We start from the raw sequence: 17,568 nt of genomic DNA, 5'->3' as shown, positions 1-17,568 counted from the left end.
TGCGGCGACGCGGCGGCAGGGTCCGGACTCCGGACGCCGCGGCCCTGGGAAACGCGCCGCGGGGTGGTGGCTGCATCGTCCGGCCGCGTATAGATTGATCATTGATCCCGTGGGCGGCGGGGCAGAAAAGCGAGGCGAGGACGTAGAGCCCCGGCGCCGGGCCGCGGAGCAGGCGTCCACCTGCACGGGATGATGGACCGGGTGACCGTACTACCGTGGCGACATCGGCGAGCCCGCCGCGGGGAAAAGGATTCCTCCCAGAAGACAAATAATTGAGGCCTGACGCGGGCCCCGCAGCCGTCCCGTCGCTCCTACCACGGCAATTTCTATACCCGTTCTGCCCCTGCCCATCAGCAAGCGTCGTGCAGTCAGCGTGAGCGTTTTTCCCAGGTCAAAAATAACTAATGTACCGTTTAGTTTCACTTTATTTTGTAAAATTTTTCAAGATTTTCAGTCACATCGAATCTTTGACGCATGTATAAAGCATTAAATATAAATAAAAAATAAAACTAATTACATAGTTTAGACGAAATTCACGAGACGAACCTTTTAAGTCTAATTAAACTATGATTGGACACTAATTGCCAAATAATAACGAAAGTGCTATAATATCGTTTTTCCAAAAAATTTCGTCAAACTAAGGCCTAAGCTAATGTTCGTGATACGGTGAATCTTTTTTTTTTTTGACGAGTATACGGTGAATCTTTTAACCGCTGGATCCATTTATTCCGACGGCATCGTTGCAGCTTGGGATGCTATTTGCTACGGGGTGTAGTGACGCAACGAGTATCATTGTATTGCCATGTCGATATCATGTGTAGTCGTGTAGACCAACAACATATGCTCGATTATAAAGCATATATATAATAATATATTGCTTGAGGAATTTGCTGGAGAAAACCTCTTCCACGAAGAGTGGACTGATTAGGTCAAAGTGAAAGGGGTAAACATGTACTAGGTCAGGATGGGATACCTGTGGTGAGGTTCATGATCACCCCACTCGAGAGCATGTAAGAGCATCTTTAATACTTCCTTTATTTTAAATTATAATTTAATCGTTTTTGTTTTTTAAGAGATATATATATTTACTATGCATCTAGTTACAGGCTATGTCTAGATACATAACATTATATATCTAAAAAGAGAGATGCAAAAACGACTTCTAATTTAGAAATGTCATAGAGTAACATCTAAAAAAAAATGAGTACTAGATTCATCCAATGTGGTACATTGTATCCCCCTTCACGCTAGAAGTTTGGGGACACATGTATTCCACACATCCTTTAGTAGTAGCGGTGCACATTCCTTCAAGACATGTGATAATTGTATCTTTTTTAGACTGATGGAATAATTATTACCTCTCATGGAATTAGGAATGAATAGTAACTTCTTTGCAACGCTGTGTGCATATTTTGACTCTACGGTCTGTTCACTTGTTGGTTTTAGCCAGAGCTTATTAGCCAGTCAACAGTATTTTTCTTTCACAACAAATTAACACCGATCAGACTTATCAACTCAGAAACCAACAGCGATCAGACTCGTCTGTGAGGAATAATAATAGGAGTGAAAAAGAAGAGCATGTGGTAAATATGGTTACAGTACACGTACCAAGTACAATAATGCATGTGGCAGGCACCCGGAGGGCACCGTCGTACGACGACGACAGAGGATCCGAGTCCATTTTGACGCGGCAGCGCCCCACACGCCCAGCCCAGCCCAGGCCAGGCCGTACGGTAAAAAAGAGCAAAGCAAAGCAAAGTACTCCGTAGGCGCGCACGCATCGCCACCGCTGCCCGCTGGGGGTGTCAGGCCAGGCCAGGGGAGCAGCACGCCGCGGGGGGCAGCGGTACGAGCACGAGTGGTGGTGGTGGGCTCGTACCACGGGTACGCGTGCCCGGTGCCCGGTGCCCGCGACGCGCGATCGCTCTCGCAGTCGTCTCGCTCCGCCCTGCCCGCCGCCCCCACCACCCGGCCCCCCGTACGTCCGTCCCCGGCGTGGGGTGGGGCCGGCGGCACCACCACCCACCGCGCTCGATTTGCTCCTCCCCGTCCCGCCCTCGCGCCCGGTCGCTAATTACGCGCACCTGCCATCCGTCCGTCCGTCCACGCACACGGCGCACGCCACCCGCCCCCTGTTGCCGCGCCAGGACGCTACCCACGCGGGAGGTCCTCTTCCCCGGCCCGCCTTGCGCTGCCGCTGCTGCCTTCTCTCCGTTCGATTCCCCGCGGCCTCTCCCTCTCACACGCCTTCCTTCCAGCGCCGCAGCCACGCCATCAGGGCGGGCAGCCCATTCCTCTTCCTCCTCTCCACTTCACCCCTAACCTCCGCGCTCGATTCCCGCACTACTCAGCTGGGCAGGGAAGGGATATTTTCTGCTCTGGCCCTATTTCTGGAGGGCTGCAGAGGCCGCGAGGTGACGTGACGCAGGCGACCTGGCGCGAAGACTTGCGTGAGAGGTAACTGGAATCTTTCTCCGCAACTGCTCAGCTGCTCGTCTCACCCGGCGCCTCTCTCGTATCTCCTACTGCGCCGCTGATCGGTTTGACCTCATCTGCAGATCCGTCTAGAGGTGGATCGGTGGCTGCGGCTGAGTTGGGAGAACCGGAGACCTTGAGGAGCGATGCAGAGGGAGGTGGGGCCGCAGGTGGCCCCTCCGCTCTTCCTCCACCAGATCCAGCCGATGCCTCCCCACGCCGCCGCCGCGAAGAAGCGCGGCCACCCGTGGCCCGCCGGCGGCGCCGCCGTGGCGCACGCGGAGGCCGCCGCCGGGAACTGGAACCCCAGGCTGTGGGACTGGGACAGCCGCGCGCTCACCGCCAGGCCGTCCTCCGATGCGCTCCGCCTCGCCGGTGGCCAGCCCCAGCCGGCAGCCAAGGCGGTTGAGGTGCACCGTCCGAGGGCCGGGGGTAGCGGCGCGCTGAACCTCCAGCTCGGGCTGCGGGAGGACGCCGCGACCCCGATGGACGCCAGCCCGACGGCTCCCGCGGCGTCGTCGTCGCCGTCCCCGCCTCCTGCTTCGGCCGCGGCGGGGCAGGAGCCGGTTGTTAGGCCGAGCAAGCGCGTGCGGTCCGGATCGCCGGGTAGCGCGGGGGGAGGATCGGCGGGCGGTGGGACTGTCAACGGTGGCGCGAGTTACCCGATGTGCCAGGTGGATGACTGCCGAGCGGATCTGACCAGCGCCAAGGATTACCACCGGAGGCACAAGGTCTGCGAGACCCACAGCAAGACCACCAAGGCGGTCGTCGCCAACCAGGCGCAGCGCTTCTGCCAGCAGTGTAGTAGGTAAATGACAGTAACTGCAGGAAACTGAGATTTGTTTTGTTGTGATGCTACTGCTAGGTGTCTATTTTTTTTTGTGATTTGATCGGTTGATATGGCGTGTGTGCTTGCTGGGCCAGAGAGATGTTTCTCTATCATGGATTCATGGTGCGGTCACGGCCGGTGTTGGTGTAGGCTGTGGGAGTTTTAGTTACTAATAAGTTGGTTCTTCTGGTCAATCGTTTAGATTTCACCCGCTCGCGGAGTTTGATGAGGGTAAGAGGAGTTGCCGGCGTAGGCTTGCTGGCCACAACCGGCGGAGAAGAAAAACCCAGCCAACAGATGTTGCTTCGCAGTTGCTGCTACCTGGAAACCAAGAAAATGCAGCAAATAGGACACAGGATATTGTCAATCTAATTACAGTGATTGCACGCTTGCAAGGTACTAGCTAACACTCCGCACTCAATATATTATTTGAGGACTTTGTGATTTTAATGAGTATTGCGCAATTTGTTCTGTAATGACAGGTTCTAACGTTGGTGAAGTGCCTAGCATCCCTCCCATACCAGATAAACAGAATCTGGTTGAAATTATAAGCAAAATAAATTCATTGAACAACACGACCCCTGCGGCAAAGTCTCCTCCATCAGAAGTTGTTGATTTGAATGCTTCACAAGAGCAACAAGAGCAACGGCAGGATTCTGTGGAGAAGACGACCAACGTAATCGACAAGCAAACTGTGCCATCAACCATGGACTTGCTAGGAGTTTTTTCAACTGGCCTTGCAATTTCAACACCTGAGACAAATACATCTCAGTCCCAAGGGAGCAGTGACAGCAGTGGTAATAACAAGAGCAAGAGCCATTCAACAGAGCCAGCAACTGTTGTGAATTCACATGATAAACCAACCCGTGATTTTCCTGCTGCTGGTTTCATGAGAAGCAACAGCACACACGAAAGCCGACCTCATATATACAAGCAGACAGAACAAGAGACTAGACCATACTTGTCACTGCAGCTGTTTGGCAGCACTGAGGAGGATATTCGACCTAAGATGGACTCAGTGAATAAGTACTTATCTTCTGAGAGTAGTAATCCTCTGGATGAGAGATCTCCTTCATCCTCTCCGCCTATAACCCGCAAGTTTTTCCCCATACATTCGGTTGATGAAGAGGTTCGGCACCCTCATATTACAGACTATGGGGAAGATGCTACAATGGGTGAAGTTAGCACAAGTCAGGCATGGTGTGCACCACCACTTGATCTCTTCAAGGATTCAGAACGTCCCATCGAGAATGGATCGCCACCAAATCCTGGTTACCAGTCCTGCTATGCCTCAACATCTTGTTCAGACCATTCACCTTCAACCTCGAACTCAGATGGACAGGTAGTTTCTACGCGAAGCTTGCAATTACATTTTTTCACAACCTTTCCAAGACCTTTTACCATATTAATCATGTACCTGTATTATCTTGATTTGCCATTTTACAGGACCGGACCGGTAGGATTATTTTCAAGCTGTTTGGCAAGGAACCTAGTACAGTACCTGGGAACCTTCGTGACGATGTATGATCATTTGCTTATTTTATCAAGACACATCGCAGCCTGTTTTGCCCTGTTTATTATGACTGTAATTTAAATTGTTCTCCTTTCTTATCTTGTGCAGATAGTAAATTGGCTCAAACACAGCCCTACTGAAATGGAGGGATACATTCGCCCTGGTTGCCTTGTACTCTCCATGTACCTATCAATGCCGGCTATTGCATGGGATGAGGTAAGTCTGATACCCAATTGGACATTATGAGATTATTACTCAACTACAATCGCTATATCTCATGTTGAAATTTCTGTGATGTAAATGCAGCTTGAAGAAAATCTCCTCCAGAGAGTAAACTCATTAGTTCAAAGTTCTGATTTGGATTTCTGGAGAAAAGGAAGGTTTTTAGTTCGAACCGACTCCCAGTTGGTATCGTATAAAGCGGGTATGTGCAAATTAGTCAATTGCGCGCACCATATATATTTTTTTGTGCACCAGCTCATTGGAGAGCTTTCTTTGATGCCTGCTATTAAATATAGTAGATATATGTTGATTCATTTTGGTTGATGTCAAGGTTACTCTCTTATTTCAGGAATGACCCGTTTATCGAAATCGTGGAGAACATGGAATACCCCTGAATTGACCTTTGTGTCACCAATTGCTGTTGTTGGTGGGCGAAAGACCTCCCTCATTCTTAAAGGCCGCAATCTATCTATTCCTGGCACACAGTAAGTATTGAGTTGTAAGTATTGTTGGAATGACAATAATATCACCATCTTAATGATTTCTTGTGAACTTTGGACAATGCAGGATCCATTGTACGAGTATAGGGAAGTACATATCCAAGGAAGTTCTGTGCTCAGCATATCCAGGCACCATATATGATGATTCAGGTGTCGAGACCTTTGACTTGCCTGGACAACCAGATCTTAATCTTGGACGCTGCTTTATTGAGGTTTGTAGAATTACAAAGGCTATACTTTTATGAAAACTAGTTGTTTGTGTTGGTAAGATGATCAACACTGTCACTTTTGATGTTTGCAGGTGGAGAACAGGTTCAGGGGTAACAGCTTCCCTGTCATTGTTGCAAGTTCAAGTGTTTGCCTGGAGTTGAGAAATCTAGAAGTTGAGCTCGAGGATTCACAGGTTCTTGATGTTTCTTCGGATGGTCAGATTCATGACTCTCGGCAGTCAAAGACAAGGAATCAAGTTCTGCACTTCCTAAATGAACTTGGCTGGCTCTTTCAGAGGGCTTCTGCATGTACATTGTCCTCCAGATCTGATGTGTCTGATTTGGATTTGATTCAGTTTTCAACTGCACGGTTCAAATATGTTTTACTGTTCTCTAATGAGCGTGACTGGTGCTCTCTAACTAAAACACTTCTGGAAATTCTTGCCAAGAGAAGCTTGGTCAACGAGGAACTATCAAAGGAAACTATGGAGATGCTGGCTGAGATTCATCTTCTGAACAGAGCAGTAAAAAGAAAGAGTAGGAGCATGGTGCATTTGCTTGTACAGTTTGTTGTAATTTGCCCTGATAATTCCAAGGTTTACCCCTTCCTTCCAAACTTGCCTGGCCCTGGTGGTTTAACTCCGTTGCATCTTGCTGCATCCATTGAAAATGCAGAGGATATAGTCGATGCCTTGACAGACGATCCTCAACAGGTATGCTCGGTAAAATTTGATTTCTGTTTAGCTTTAAGTTATTTCACATCAACACTCCTAATTTTGCATAAATCACTGCAGATTGGTTTGACCTGTTGGCAATCAGTACTAGACGATGATGGCCAATCTCCTGAAACATATGCCAAGTTAAGGAATCAGAATTCTTATAATGAGCTTGTAGCACAAAAGCTGGTGGACATGAAAAACAACCAGGTTTCTATAACGGTTAATGGCGATGACATTCATATGGATCAATTAGGGAATGTTGATGACCATAAAAAATCTGGGGTCCAGGCGTTGCAAATAAGATCTTGCTCCCAGTGTGCCATTTTGGAGTCTGGTGTGCTAAGGCAGCCTGTGCGGTCAAGGGGATTGCTTGCTCGACCTTATATTCATTCAATGCTTGCTATAGCAGCAGTCTGCGTCTGTGTCTGTGTATTCATGCGAGCTTTGCTGCGGATTAATTCTGGTAAATCCTTCAAGTGGGAGAGGCTGGACTATGGTACAATATAATATAATGGTGGGGACACCTGAGCCTTTGGTATTATTAAGTTAACACGCAGTTGGTGTGGAGCTATTTTGGAGCCTTGGAGGGTATGGAGATTGTTTTAAGCTTCCTCGAAACTCTTCCATCCATGGTTGAGTGGTACAATATAAGTGTTAATAGGTGAGGTGCTGGAGATGTTGGATGCACTACAGGGAAGTTAAAGGAAAAAAATTGGCAAAACCTGGTGCCAAAGGTGGAGCTTGAGCAGAGTTGGCACATCTCATGGAAAGGGATGTAGCAACTGTGCTCCCACAAGATGAGATGTAATCCACAAGATGGATGTAATCACAGTTCGGTGATAATGAGTAAGTAACCTTGATTTCCTTTTTTGCTGGTGTAAGCGCGAGTCTTTTGGTTCAAATGTATCACAAGATGGTGTTTAATTTATCTTGCTCACTGTTTCACATTTTTTATTTTTTGTGTATTAAATACAGTACTCTAGCATGAATGTATCCTATATCGACTTTAGATAGTAGCAGGGGTAAATGAAAAGAGGCTTGCATATGTCTATCGATCATTTTGACTTGTAGCTACATAGAAATGAGGCAGATCTGAAGTGTACTGGGATCTTTTTGTTTATTGGACATCCACCATAAGTTCCCATTCTGAAGAAGCTTAGTTACACGTTTCTACTATATTCTTTTCTTATACCTGCCGGATGCTATCGTTATCTTGTTCATTCACACTTTCTTCTGAATCAAGTTGTGTCTGAATTCTCGCTCAAAATTGTCAAGTATGTCTTGTTTGGAGTCTGAAATTCGTTTTCGTCAAAGAACTTTGTATCAGGGCCGCTATACTATCTGTAAACTTTTTCCTTTATTTTTTTTGTTCAAGTGGCTATTGTTATGCGAAAACAGTGTCGCAACGAACTTTCTGGTGGCATTCTGGGTGGCCCTGTCACGTAAAAAACCGACGGGGCACAGCGTTGGCGGTATCGTGCGCTGTCCCTGTTGAAGGTGGAGGTGGTGGCCGGCCGGTCGGGGCGGCGTGACGCGAATGCGATGCCTTCCTTGGCGCCTTTTCGGGCGCCGCCTCGTGTGGATCTCCCCGGGGACACGGCGGCGAGATTCTGGCGAGTGGCAGGCCGGCGGGGGCAGGGGGCTCCATCTCCCGCACCCACCACAGCGCGCAGGCACCTATCCATGCATCCATGCGTGATACGCACAGCTCGGAGGCTGCCACTAGCAGCACTAGCCGGCCGGCCGGCGGGAACAGCAGGCAGAGAGCACTCGCGACTCGCGAGGTGCATGCACGCGCGCACGGCCTGAATCGCACGGCCGATTGCTCTCTCGTCCCCTGCCTTTCCTTCCCCACATGGCTGTCGGATTGGACGCGCGCTGGCCACGTTCATGAATGATGCCGATGCCGTGCCGGTGCGGTGCCAACCCCGCCGCTACAGCGACGGATGGGGTCGCCATGGTACGGCCCGTGCGCCTTCGCTCGCTTTGCGTAGCACGGGCAAAGCCGCAGACTGCCGTCTCGTCTCTACCATCGTCCTCGCCGTCCCAGTGCAACGGACCGACGGCGACAGGTCGACGCACGGCGCCACCGCGCGTTCGTCCTTGGTGCCCACGGCTGGTGCCTGAGGCGCTGACGCTGATCCGTCACGGCACGCCTCGCGAGGGATCGGGACGGACATGGTCACATGGACCACGGCGACGTCGCGTTGCGTTGCGTGCGGGCAGACGGGCACGGTGAGGACATCACGAGGAGGTTAACGTGCTGCTTTTGGGCGCGAAAGTGGCCGTCTCCCCGGACCCGGGCCACACGCCCACACTCTCACCGTTTCCGCCCGACAGGTGAGGCGATGTGCCGCCGAAGCGAGCCGGCCAGCACGCCCAGAGCGAGAGCCGCCGTCACGGCAGGCAAAGCAAGGCGACGGCGTGCGTGCGTCGGCGCGGCGTGAGCGTGACCCACCTCACCTCGCTGTGGAGTGGAGTGGACGGACGAGGTGAGGCGATAGATGGGTGAGGAGGGTGAGCACAGCGACCTGGACTGGACTCGCATCTCCCTGTCGCATCGCAGGCAGAGGCAGTTGCAGCGTGTCGTACAGCTGGATAAGCAGCTTGCCCGTTTGGTCGTATTTGGCTTATAAATTATGGTTTATTAGCTAACAAATAATATTTTTCTTTCGCACCAAATCAGCTAACAGTATTTTCAACCATGACTTATAAAGCAAGTCCAAACGCGAAGATAAATGGCACGGCGGGAAGCAATTGCACGGGTCAAAGGACACGGACAGCTTCCCGGTGGTCTATCTTATCTGGATAGGGTGTCGCCGTGTTGTCGACACGTATTAGACCGGTTGATTAGGTGCTAATCCAAGACTCCAGCAGCCTGACCGATGCTTGACCGCGCGATGGACAGCCCGGGACACGTACGGACTCAGCACAGTAGAGTAGTACTATTATAGTACACTGCTTGGTGCTCGTGCAGTGGTCAGATAGACAAGATAGCGGAGGCGCAGTGGGGTCAGTGCGCGTCACCATCCACCAGGCACCAGCGATGGTCCAGGAGGACTCCTTGTCACGATCGGCGCCCAGCACGACGGCTGCCTGCCTGCCTCGGTCCGGCGCCGGTGCATGATGCGTGGAGACGACGCGGGCGGGGGACCGGGACGGGAGGCTCGGAGCCCAGCCGATCGAGCAGCGGGCCCCCGGGCCCGTGCGACTCGATTCGACGTGCCGCGCGACATCGAGAGCGGGGGAGGGAGGCGTGTCTCTCGTGCGGGGACGCCGGGCGCGGAAGCGGGCGGTGGATGCGAGATGGGAATCACTAGAAACTACGCGCGGCGTTGCCGCGCGTATGTGAAGTGCTGCTCCTAATACATATAAAAGATTACACACACTGATGTATTTATTTAATGATGCAAAATATAAAAGAGGTACTGTTCATCGCAAGACTATTTTTTTACCATGTATTTTTTTTAAGGGCGGGTCTGGTGCAAATGGTCGAGTTTTACCAACTATGACCGGAAGGTCCCGGGTTCGAATCATGGTCTCCCCGCATTGCACAGCCAAAGATAAGGCTTGCCACTGACACCTTTTCAAGACCCCACACAACAATACAAGTTTTTGATGAACATCAGCTTGTCATTGGTAATATCAATCACAATGATATTCTAGAAATCATGGCATTTCAAAGGAGATAAAGAGAATATACTTCCTCTATCCCAAATTATATACTTGTTCCGTCCCAAGTTATAGGTTGTTTTGGCTTTTCTAGGTAATAAATAATAAAAAAATGTGTATCTAAAAAAGCTAAAACAACCTATAGATTAGAACGGACGTAGTACATGGTAACATGAGACATTCAAAATCGCATGAAGAAAAATTAGTAGGATATGTAAGTTGTGCATGTCTTCAATCGTTTCTGAACTCCATATTTAGTTTATATTCAAATCACGATTGCCACCTGACGCTTGTTAGAATCAGTGCAACTCTATTTGACCAATCACTTTATCCATCTCTTTGCCATAGGTAGTGCAATGTGACCAAGTTCGCATGGAGAGGCGCTAGCTGAGGGTGAGCCGAGTGACCGTATCCACCGCCTTTGATGACTCCACCGCTGCCCCTGAATTGGCATGGAGCACAAAACTGATAAATATACCAGTCATCACTGCCTGCTAGCATCAATTAGGCCATGTAAATTTCTGCCTAAATTAGGATATGGGGGTTGAAATCCATGTTGTAAAAACTAAAATAAAATCAGCAAACTGAAATCATGGAATAACATCTGAATCTTCAACACATACACAGTGCTAATAATCATGTCTCAAATCTCACCCTTGTAAACACTATGAGAAAAGGCAAGGTTCAAGGCCTAAGGTAACATATGGAAAAAAGGTTGACTAAAACATAAAACTGCAATATATATATATAAAAACTTCTTCCTAAGAACATAACCCAGGCGACGACAATGGAATTGTCATCAATAGAGCTTGGATATATTGCAGAGTTTTATGTTGTTCCATCATCGAAATTACTTTGTGAATGTCCTAGAACTTTACTGTGATTTTGTGAAGGTCCTAGAGCTTTAAAACTAAATGGTGAGAAAAATGACAGTATAGCAGCAGTAGCATTTATACCTGCTATTATGTTGTAGATCTGGCTTTAAGCCGGCCTGCTGGCTTATTCTGACACTCACAAAAGCACTGTTCACGTCCTGCCAGAACAGTATTTTTCTCTCACAACAATCAGCTGGAACAGTATTTTTCAGTTCTGCCGAACAGGTCCCTCACGCTTTGTGAATATGCCAACATAATAGCAGGAGTAGCATTTATATTTGTTGCACAGCCCGAACGGCATCACTAAAAACTCGTAGAGGCCATCATGGGTGCGGAACGCCGTCTTGTGGATGTCGTCCGGTCGCATCCGCACCTGGTGGTACCCAGAACGTAGGTCCAGCTTGGTGAAGAAGCGCGCGCCGTGAAGCTCGTCGAGGAGCTCATCGACGACGGGGATAGGAAACGCGTCCTTGACGGTGAGGGCGTTGAGGGCGCGGTAGTCAACGCAAAACCGCCATGAGCCATCCGCCTTCTTCACGAGAAGGACTGGGGAGGAAAAGGGCGAGTCGCTACGGCGGACGACGCCCTGCTCAATCATCGCCGCGCACTGGCGTTCCAGCTCATCCTTGTGGGCCGCCGGGTACCGGTACGGGCGAACGGCGATGGGGGCGGAGCCGGGCTTGAGGACGATGGCGTGGTCACGGGTCCGCTATGGCGGAAGGCCCTTCGGCTCGGTGAAGATGTCCCCATAGACGTCCAGGAGCTCGTCCAAGAGCGTCCCACTGGCCGCGGCGATGGTGCGCGGACGGGCGGTAGTTGACGATGGCACCCCCGACCAGCAGATGGTGCGCCCGTGACACTGGAACGACATGGACTGCGTGGCGAAGTCCCACACGATGGGCCCCAGCGTTCCCAGCCACCGTGTGCCCAGCACCAGATCATACCCTGCGAGAGGCATAACAAACAAATCGGTGTTGAACGCGGTGTCGTCGATGGAGAACAGGGCGTTCCGGATGACGCCAGGGCAGGCCACCCGTTCGCCATTAGCAACTGTCGTCGTCATGCGAGGGCGGGGTTGGACGGGCAGCCCGGAATGTCGCGCCGCGTCCTCGCCGATGAAGCTGTGGGTGGATCCGCTGTCCAGTAGGGCGAGGAAGGACACGCCCCCTACAGACACCGTGACTTGGATCGTGTCGGCGACCGGCACGCCCGCGACCGCGTGGAGGGAGAACACCGGGGACTCCGTGTCCGCCGCGTCCTCAGCCGCAGTGGTGTCGTCGTCGTCGTCCACGGCGCAGAAGAGGCGTTTGCAGACCTTGTTATGACCGCGGCTGTACTTCTCGTCGCAATTGAAGCACAAGCCGAGGCGACGCCGTTCCTCCTGTTCGGCCTGGCTGAGCCGCCGCACGGGCCGTCCCTCGACCGTGGTAGTGGTCGCGGCCGCCTTGGCTGCTTGAGGTTGGGGCTGGATGTGGCGCGTCCCCGACGTGGGTAAGACGCCCCGTGTAGGAGCCTTGGCCGAGGCAGTAGTGTACTGTTCCATGAGCTCGAACTGCCGCGCAAGACTCATTGCGGCGGCGAGGGATTGCGGGTTTTGGGTTTGGACGGCGAGGCTCAGCGGTGGTAGGAGACCCCCCGTGAATAGCTGGACGCGCTGGTCCTCATCAAGGCGTCCGGCGCGGGGAAGGAGGCTCTAGAAGCGATCTTGATACTCTTCGACCGTGCCCGTGCGACGACACGACGCGAGCTCGAAGAGAGGGGCCGATCGGAGCGGCGGCCCGTAGCGGAGGTTGAGGAGCTCCTTGAAACGCATCCATGACGGGGTACCCTCGTCCGCCTGAACTTGCATGTACCACATCTGCGCCCCATCAGTGAGGTTGTAGGACGCCATCCACACGCGCTCCTCCGGCATGATTCGCTGTTGGGTAAAGGACTCACACCGGTTGATGAAAACCAGTGGGTCGCTCTTGCCGTCATAGTGCGGAAAATCCGGCCGCCAATGCTTGGGCGGGCGGTCTTGGTGATGCTCTCCGGTGCCAGGCCGTGCGCCCGATGCGGACGAGCTGGTGGCGGTGATGTCGGCGATCGCCTTGGCGTTAGCCTCGATCGACTTCTGCATCAACGTCATGGACTTGGTGAGCGCCTCAATGGAGGCTTTGAGGTCGTCACCCATGCTGCCCAGGCAGGACGCAACGGAGGACGAGGAAGCAGATGAAAGGGCGGCGGCGGCAGCGGCTGATGGTGGATCGGCGGCTGGGCGTAGTGAGGTGGACTGAGACGACGAGGATCGCCGGGATAGTGATATCAGGTTGTCAAGGACCTCGGGTCCTCGGATAGCTGGACCTCGGCTACGTAGTTCGTAACCGCGATCCGTCTTCTCCGGCAAGGTTTTCCCCTCCGCCGCAGGCTTGGCTTTGTTGAGAGAGAGAGATAGTTTAGGAGATAATAACTTGCTTAATCTCAAATGTCACACCCTTACAGGATAAGTAGGCCGGCGGCCTAACAAACTTGGCAACAACCATTTGGAAATAAACTAATTTAGAAATAAACTCTCCTAATATCAAGGCCATGCAAATCTAGCCACTTTCACCAGCCCTGCCTTCCTCCTCCACGCTGCTCGCGCCTGCTGCGGATGCCCGGGCCGCGGCTCTCCTGATATCTCGGGCCCGCCGGCGACGTGCATATGTATGGCCCCACATGACAATAACATTGTGAGATCTCTAAGCATGTGTTTATTTCCAACGATGAAGAGGAATGGGCTAGGATGGCACCTTTTCTAAGCATTTGAATGGTACTGATTTACTTCAGTTCACGTATCACACTCTTGTTTTTTAGATTCCATGAGTAAGTACTTTCTGATGGTTTAAGTAGCACGAAAATAAGGGGAGCAACAACAAAGTAGCCGACATCATGCAGCTAAATAGCCACCACTTGTGTACTTTCACTATTCTGCTAGCCCCTAATAATTTTTCAATTAACTAAATAGGTAAACTCTTCAGCTAGTGAATGATGGAGCTGATATTTGGCAGGCCATATGTAATTTAACTTGTGAGACATCAGATATGTGCATGACACACATAAAACTGTCATTTACACCTTTTGTCCCGTCTTCAATTTGGTACTTTTTTAGCTAAAAATCAAATCAGATGATATAGAAATTGAAGCATAACTGAAACTGCTCAAGAGTTCTATCTGAACTCCTTAAAGATGTTAAGAGTAAAAAGTGGGAAAGGTCAGAGACCTCAAAGGTCCTGGAGCAGAGAGTGCCTCGCATGCCATGACCTTGTGAAGGATCCAGGTATCTACTCTATTCTTGCTGGTGATTTCCTAGAGCTTGATCAGAAGGGTCCATCCGTGTAACAGTGTCTGTCAGGGGTGGAACTTTTTCGGCCCCCGCGTCGCTCTCTCCTCGAGGGCGACTCGGGCGGCGCTTCCTCCCGCCACCGCTAGGCCCCGCCCCCACGCCTCCAATGCCTGGCCGCCACCGGAGCTCGACGCCGGAGGCCGGCGAAAGGCAAGGATGGTGGCGGCTGGGGGTTCTTTCTCCTCCCTCCTCCTCCTCTTCCTCCTCCTCTCTATCTCTCTCTCCGGTGGAACTCCCGTGCGTGCAGCAGTCGGCGGCCGGGATCTTGCTCCGGCGCGCACGGATCCGGCCCCCCCTCCACCGGATCTATCTTCCCCGCGCGTGGAGTTGGCTGTGGCCATCGGGGGTGACGTGCGGGAGTGGGGCCCTGGCTGCGGACCGGCGGCGCTCTCAAGTCGTCTTCGCGGGCCTGTGGCGTGCGGGCGGCAGGGCGCAGGGGACGGCGGCGACCTCTCCTTCTCCTCCGCGCGCTCCCCTCCTCCTCTCTTGACGGCGACGGCAGCGACTGCTGGGGCCGCCGGTCCGGGCCACGTGGGGTCAGATCCGTTGCCCGGGAGGCCGGATCTGGACTCCAGGTGGCCAGTTCGGCTTCGGGGCCGGCGGCGGGCGGTGCCTGCGGTTGTGGTCAACACGGAGGCGGCAGCGGCGGCAGGGGGCGCCGGGTTCGGGACCTGGTGTCCAGATCCAGCCATCCCAGGGCAGGGGGCGGCGCCCGAGATGGTGGGGCACACGGCCTGTTGCGGCTGGCGGCGAGGTCGGCTGCGACATCGGCGGGTGCTTGGGCCGACGGAGGTGGTCAGTGATGGCCTCGTCATGCGGCACTAGGACGCGAGCGGCGGAGCCAGGGCCGGCTTTGCGTGGCCCGGACGGAGGGGGTGACGGCCGAAGCAGCTGTGCGGCTGCTGCGTGCAGCCGGCGCGTCGATGCCCCTCTGAAGGGGCTTCCGTGGGGCGGCGAGACAGCGACGATGGCGGTGTAGGCTGGCAGGGGGTCTTGCTTCGCAACCCGGCGTTCGTGCTAGAGGATTCTTGGGCGAAAGCCTTGGCGACGGCGACGCCGTTGGGCGCCGCTTCCCTGTTGGGGACGTCGTGTTTCCCCTCTAGCATGTTATCCAAGGGTGAAAACCCGGTGCACTCTGGACGTGCGACGGTGGCGTCATCGGCGTCACTCCCTTCCTGAAGGCGTCACATCTGGATTATCGCCGCGGCCTCGATGCAAGGCATCGGTTCGCGACTGGAAGTCGGAACTGCTCTTCGCTGGTTGAGCTTGGCAACGATGACCGTTGGCGGTCGTTTCCTTTGGACCTGTCGGGAGGTGACCAGTGGGTGGGCTGCCATGGGATGTCCAAGCTGCTGGCAGCTTTGCTTCCATGCTCGGCAACGATGATCCATGGCAGTGTGTCGTGTTTGTGCTCTTTCGCGTCGCGTGGGGTGGTTAGCCCCTCGGGTGCCATTTTGGCTACTCGGTTGGCTAACCTTCTTGTACATTATTATATTCTTTCGTCTTAATTGAGCGGCAGAGCTCCTGCCTTTTGTTTAAAAAAAAACAGTGTCTGTCACGCGCATTCAATTGGCGATGAGCTCCTGCAGCAGCTCTATCAACTGTCATTTTGCATTGCATATAACCTTTATAAGGATGGCATTCTTAAGGTAAAAAATTACCCATTCTCTAATCTATTATCATATAAACAATAATACAGATTCTTGTAAAATAATCGATAGATGAATTGCACATCTCATGTAAATTGTGTTAAGCCATTAGTCTAAGAAATCATGGCTTGTCCCCAATCGCTTTCACTATACTCACCTGGAAGGATTTTAAAATCATGAAATGTAATGAAGGGCACTCTATTTCTTTCAGGAATTTGGAGAGACACCTCTTGTACATGCCTGTTGAATGCCCTTACAGCTAGCGATCCTTTCATCTGAATAAAGGCTCAAATCTAAAAATTGCAGATGAGTATGCCTACTGAAGAACACACCGGACACTCTAATAAATTACCACAAAGGACTGAGGAATGAAGTACCATCAGTAAGAGGAAGCACATGAATCAGACTAGTGCTCAAGTGGGGGGAGATTGGGGGCAATGTGGACTAGCACCTGAGGGGAACGACGAAGGATGACTGGAGATCCAAGACGACGACGACGACGACGGGAGAGACGGCACTTGCGGCGTCGCACGGACAGGGCAGCAACGAAGTGCTCGTAGGCTCAGGACGTCGTGGTATCTAGGCCCTCGGGCCTTCCGATTTCATGGCCGAGGTCCCTGCCCCTAGCGATGCGACCGTCGTACCGGCGCCCATGGCGATGCCGTAGGAAGCCTTGGCTGTGGGCAGCAACTGGGGCAGGCGTTGACGGTGGCCGATGGGCGCCGCAGGTGCAGGATGGCCCGACCGCCCGTGGCGGAGGGGACGAGTCATCCGCCGGGCGGGTTCGAGAGCGTTCGCGACCATCCGGGTAGCTGGGTAAATTTAACCGAGAACCGAACACCGAAGCGAAAGAACCGGAACCAAAAAAATTCGGTTTCTTATTCGGTTTCTAATATTGAGGAACTAAAATAACCAAAAAAAAATTTGGTTCTTATTCTCGGTTAACCAAATTAACCGAAAGAACCGAATTACATGAATTATACTTCGCTTACTTGTATTTTGTAGGATTATGTTTGGTTTATGTGTAGTGTTTTATATTTGAACTACTATATATTTGTGTTACTATGTTGCTATTGTTTTCTTATATATTATTATTATTAAAAATGAATATAGTATTGCATAAATTTGTCTTAGAACAAGTATATTTATTATTGTTTTTAGGTCTTCTGAAAAAATTCGGTTACTCGGTTCCTAAAATTTTTTTGAACCGATCGGTTCCTGTTTTCTAGGAACCAAATTTCATCAATAACCGAGAGAACCGAACCGAAACCGAACCGAGAACCGAACGCCCACCCTGACATCCGGGTTCACAGCTTTAACGGGTGGAAGACCCGCTATGACCCCGATCGGACGGTCGCCTGTTCGGTTGGCTGGTTCGTATCGTTGCTGGTTCGTGAAGAAGTATTGATGACTGGTTTATGTGAGAGAAAAATATTGTTCCGGCTGAAAATTTACGATCGTTTACGACAAGCCACAGCCAAACGAACAGGTTGAAATCGCGTCTTGGCTAGATCCGACGGCTAGCAGGTTAGCGGGCGATG

At 51.9% G+C, this 17,568-nt stretch overlaps 1 protein-coding gene across 1 annotated transcript; it reads left to right on the top strand.

The window, feature by feature from the left end:
• The first annotated feature begins 2,116 nt into the window (after nt 1-2,116).
• On the top strand, nt 2,117-7,480 carry LOC136502276 (squamosa promoter-binding-like protein 15). Its single transcript, XM_066497732.1, has 11 exons — nt 2,117-2,457; nt 2,559-3,283; nt 3,507-3,700; nt 3,787-4,646; nt 4,751-4,825; nt 4,926-5,033; nt 5,124-5,241; nt 5,389-5,524; nt 5,607-5,751; nt 5,841-6,461; nt 6,543-7,480. The coding sequence occupies exons 2-11, from the start codon at nt 2,622-2,624 to the stop codon at nt 6,972-6,974; spliced, it is 3,351 nt and encodes a 1,116-aa protein (XP_066353829.1). The 5' UTR covers nt 2,117-2,457; nt 2,559-2,621; the 3' UTR covers nt 6,975-7,480.
• Nucleotides 7,481-17,568: the final 10,088 nt, after the last annotated feature.

Source organism: Miscanthus floridulus, chromosome 13, assembly GCF_019320115.1.
Source record: "Miscanthus floridulus cultivar M001 chromosome 13, ASM1932011v1, whole genome shotgun sequence".
NCBI lineage: Eukaryota > Viridiplantae > Streptophyta > Magnoliopsida > Poales > Poaceae > Miscanthus > Miscanthus floridulus.
Note: the sequence above shows the minus strand (reverse complement) of the source record. Positions and strands in the feature narration are given on the sequence as shown.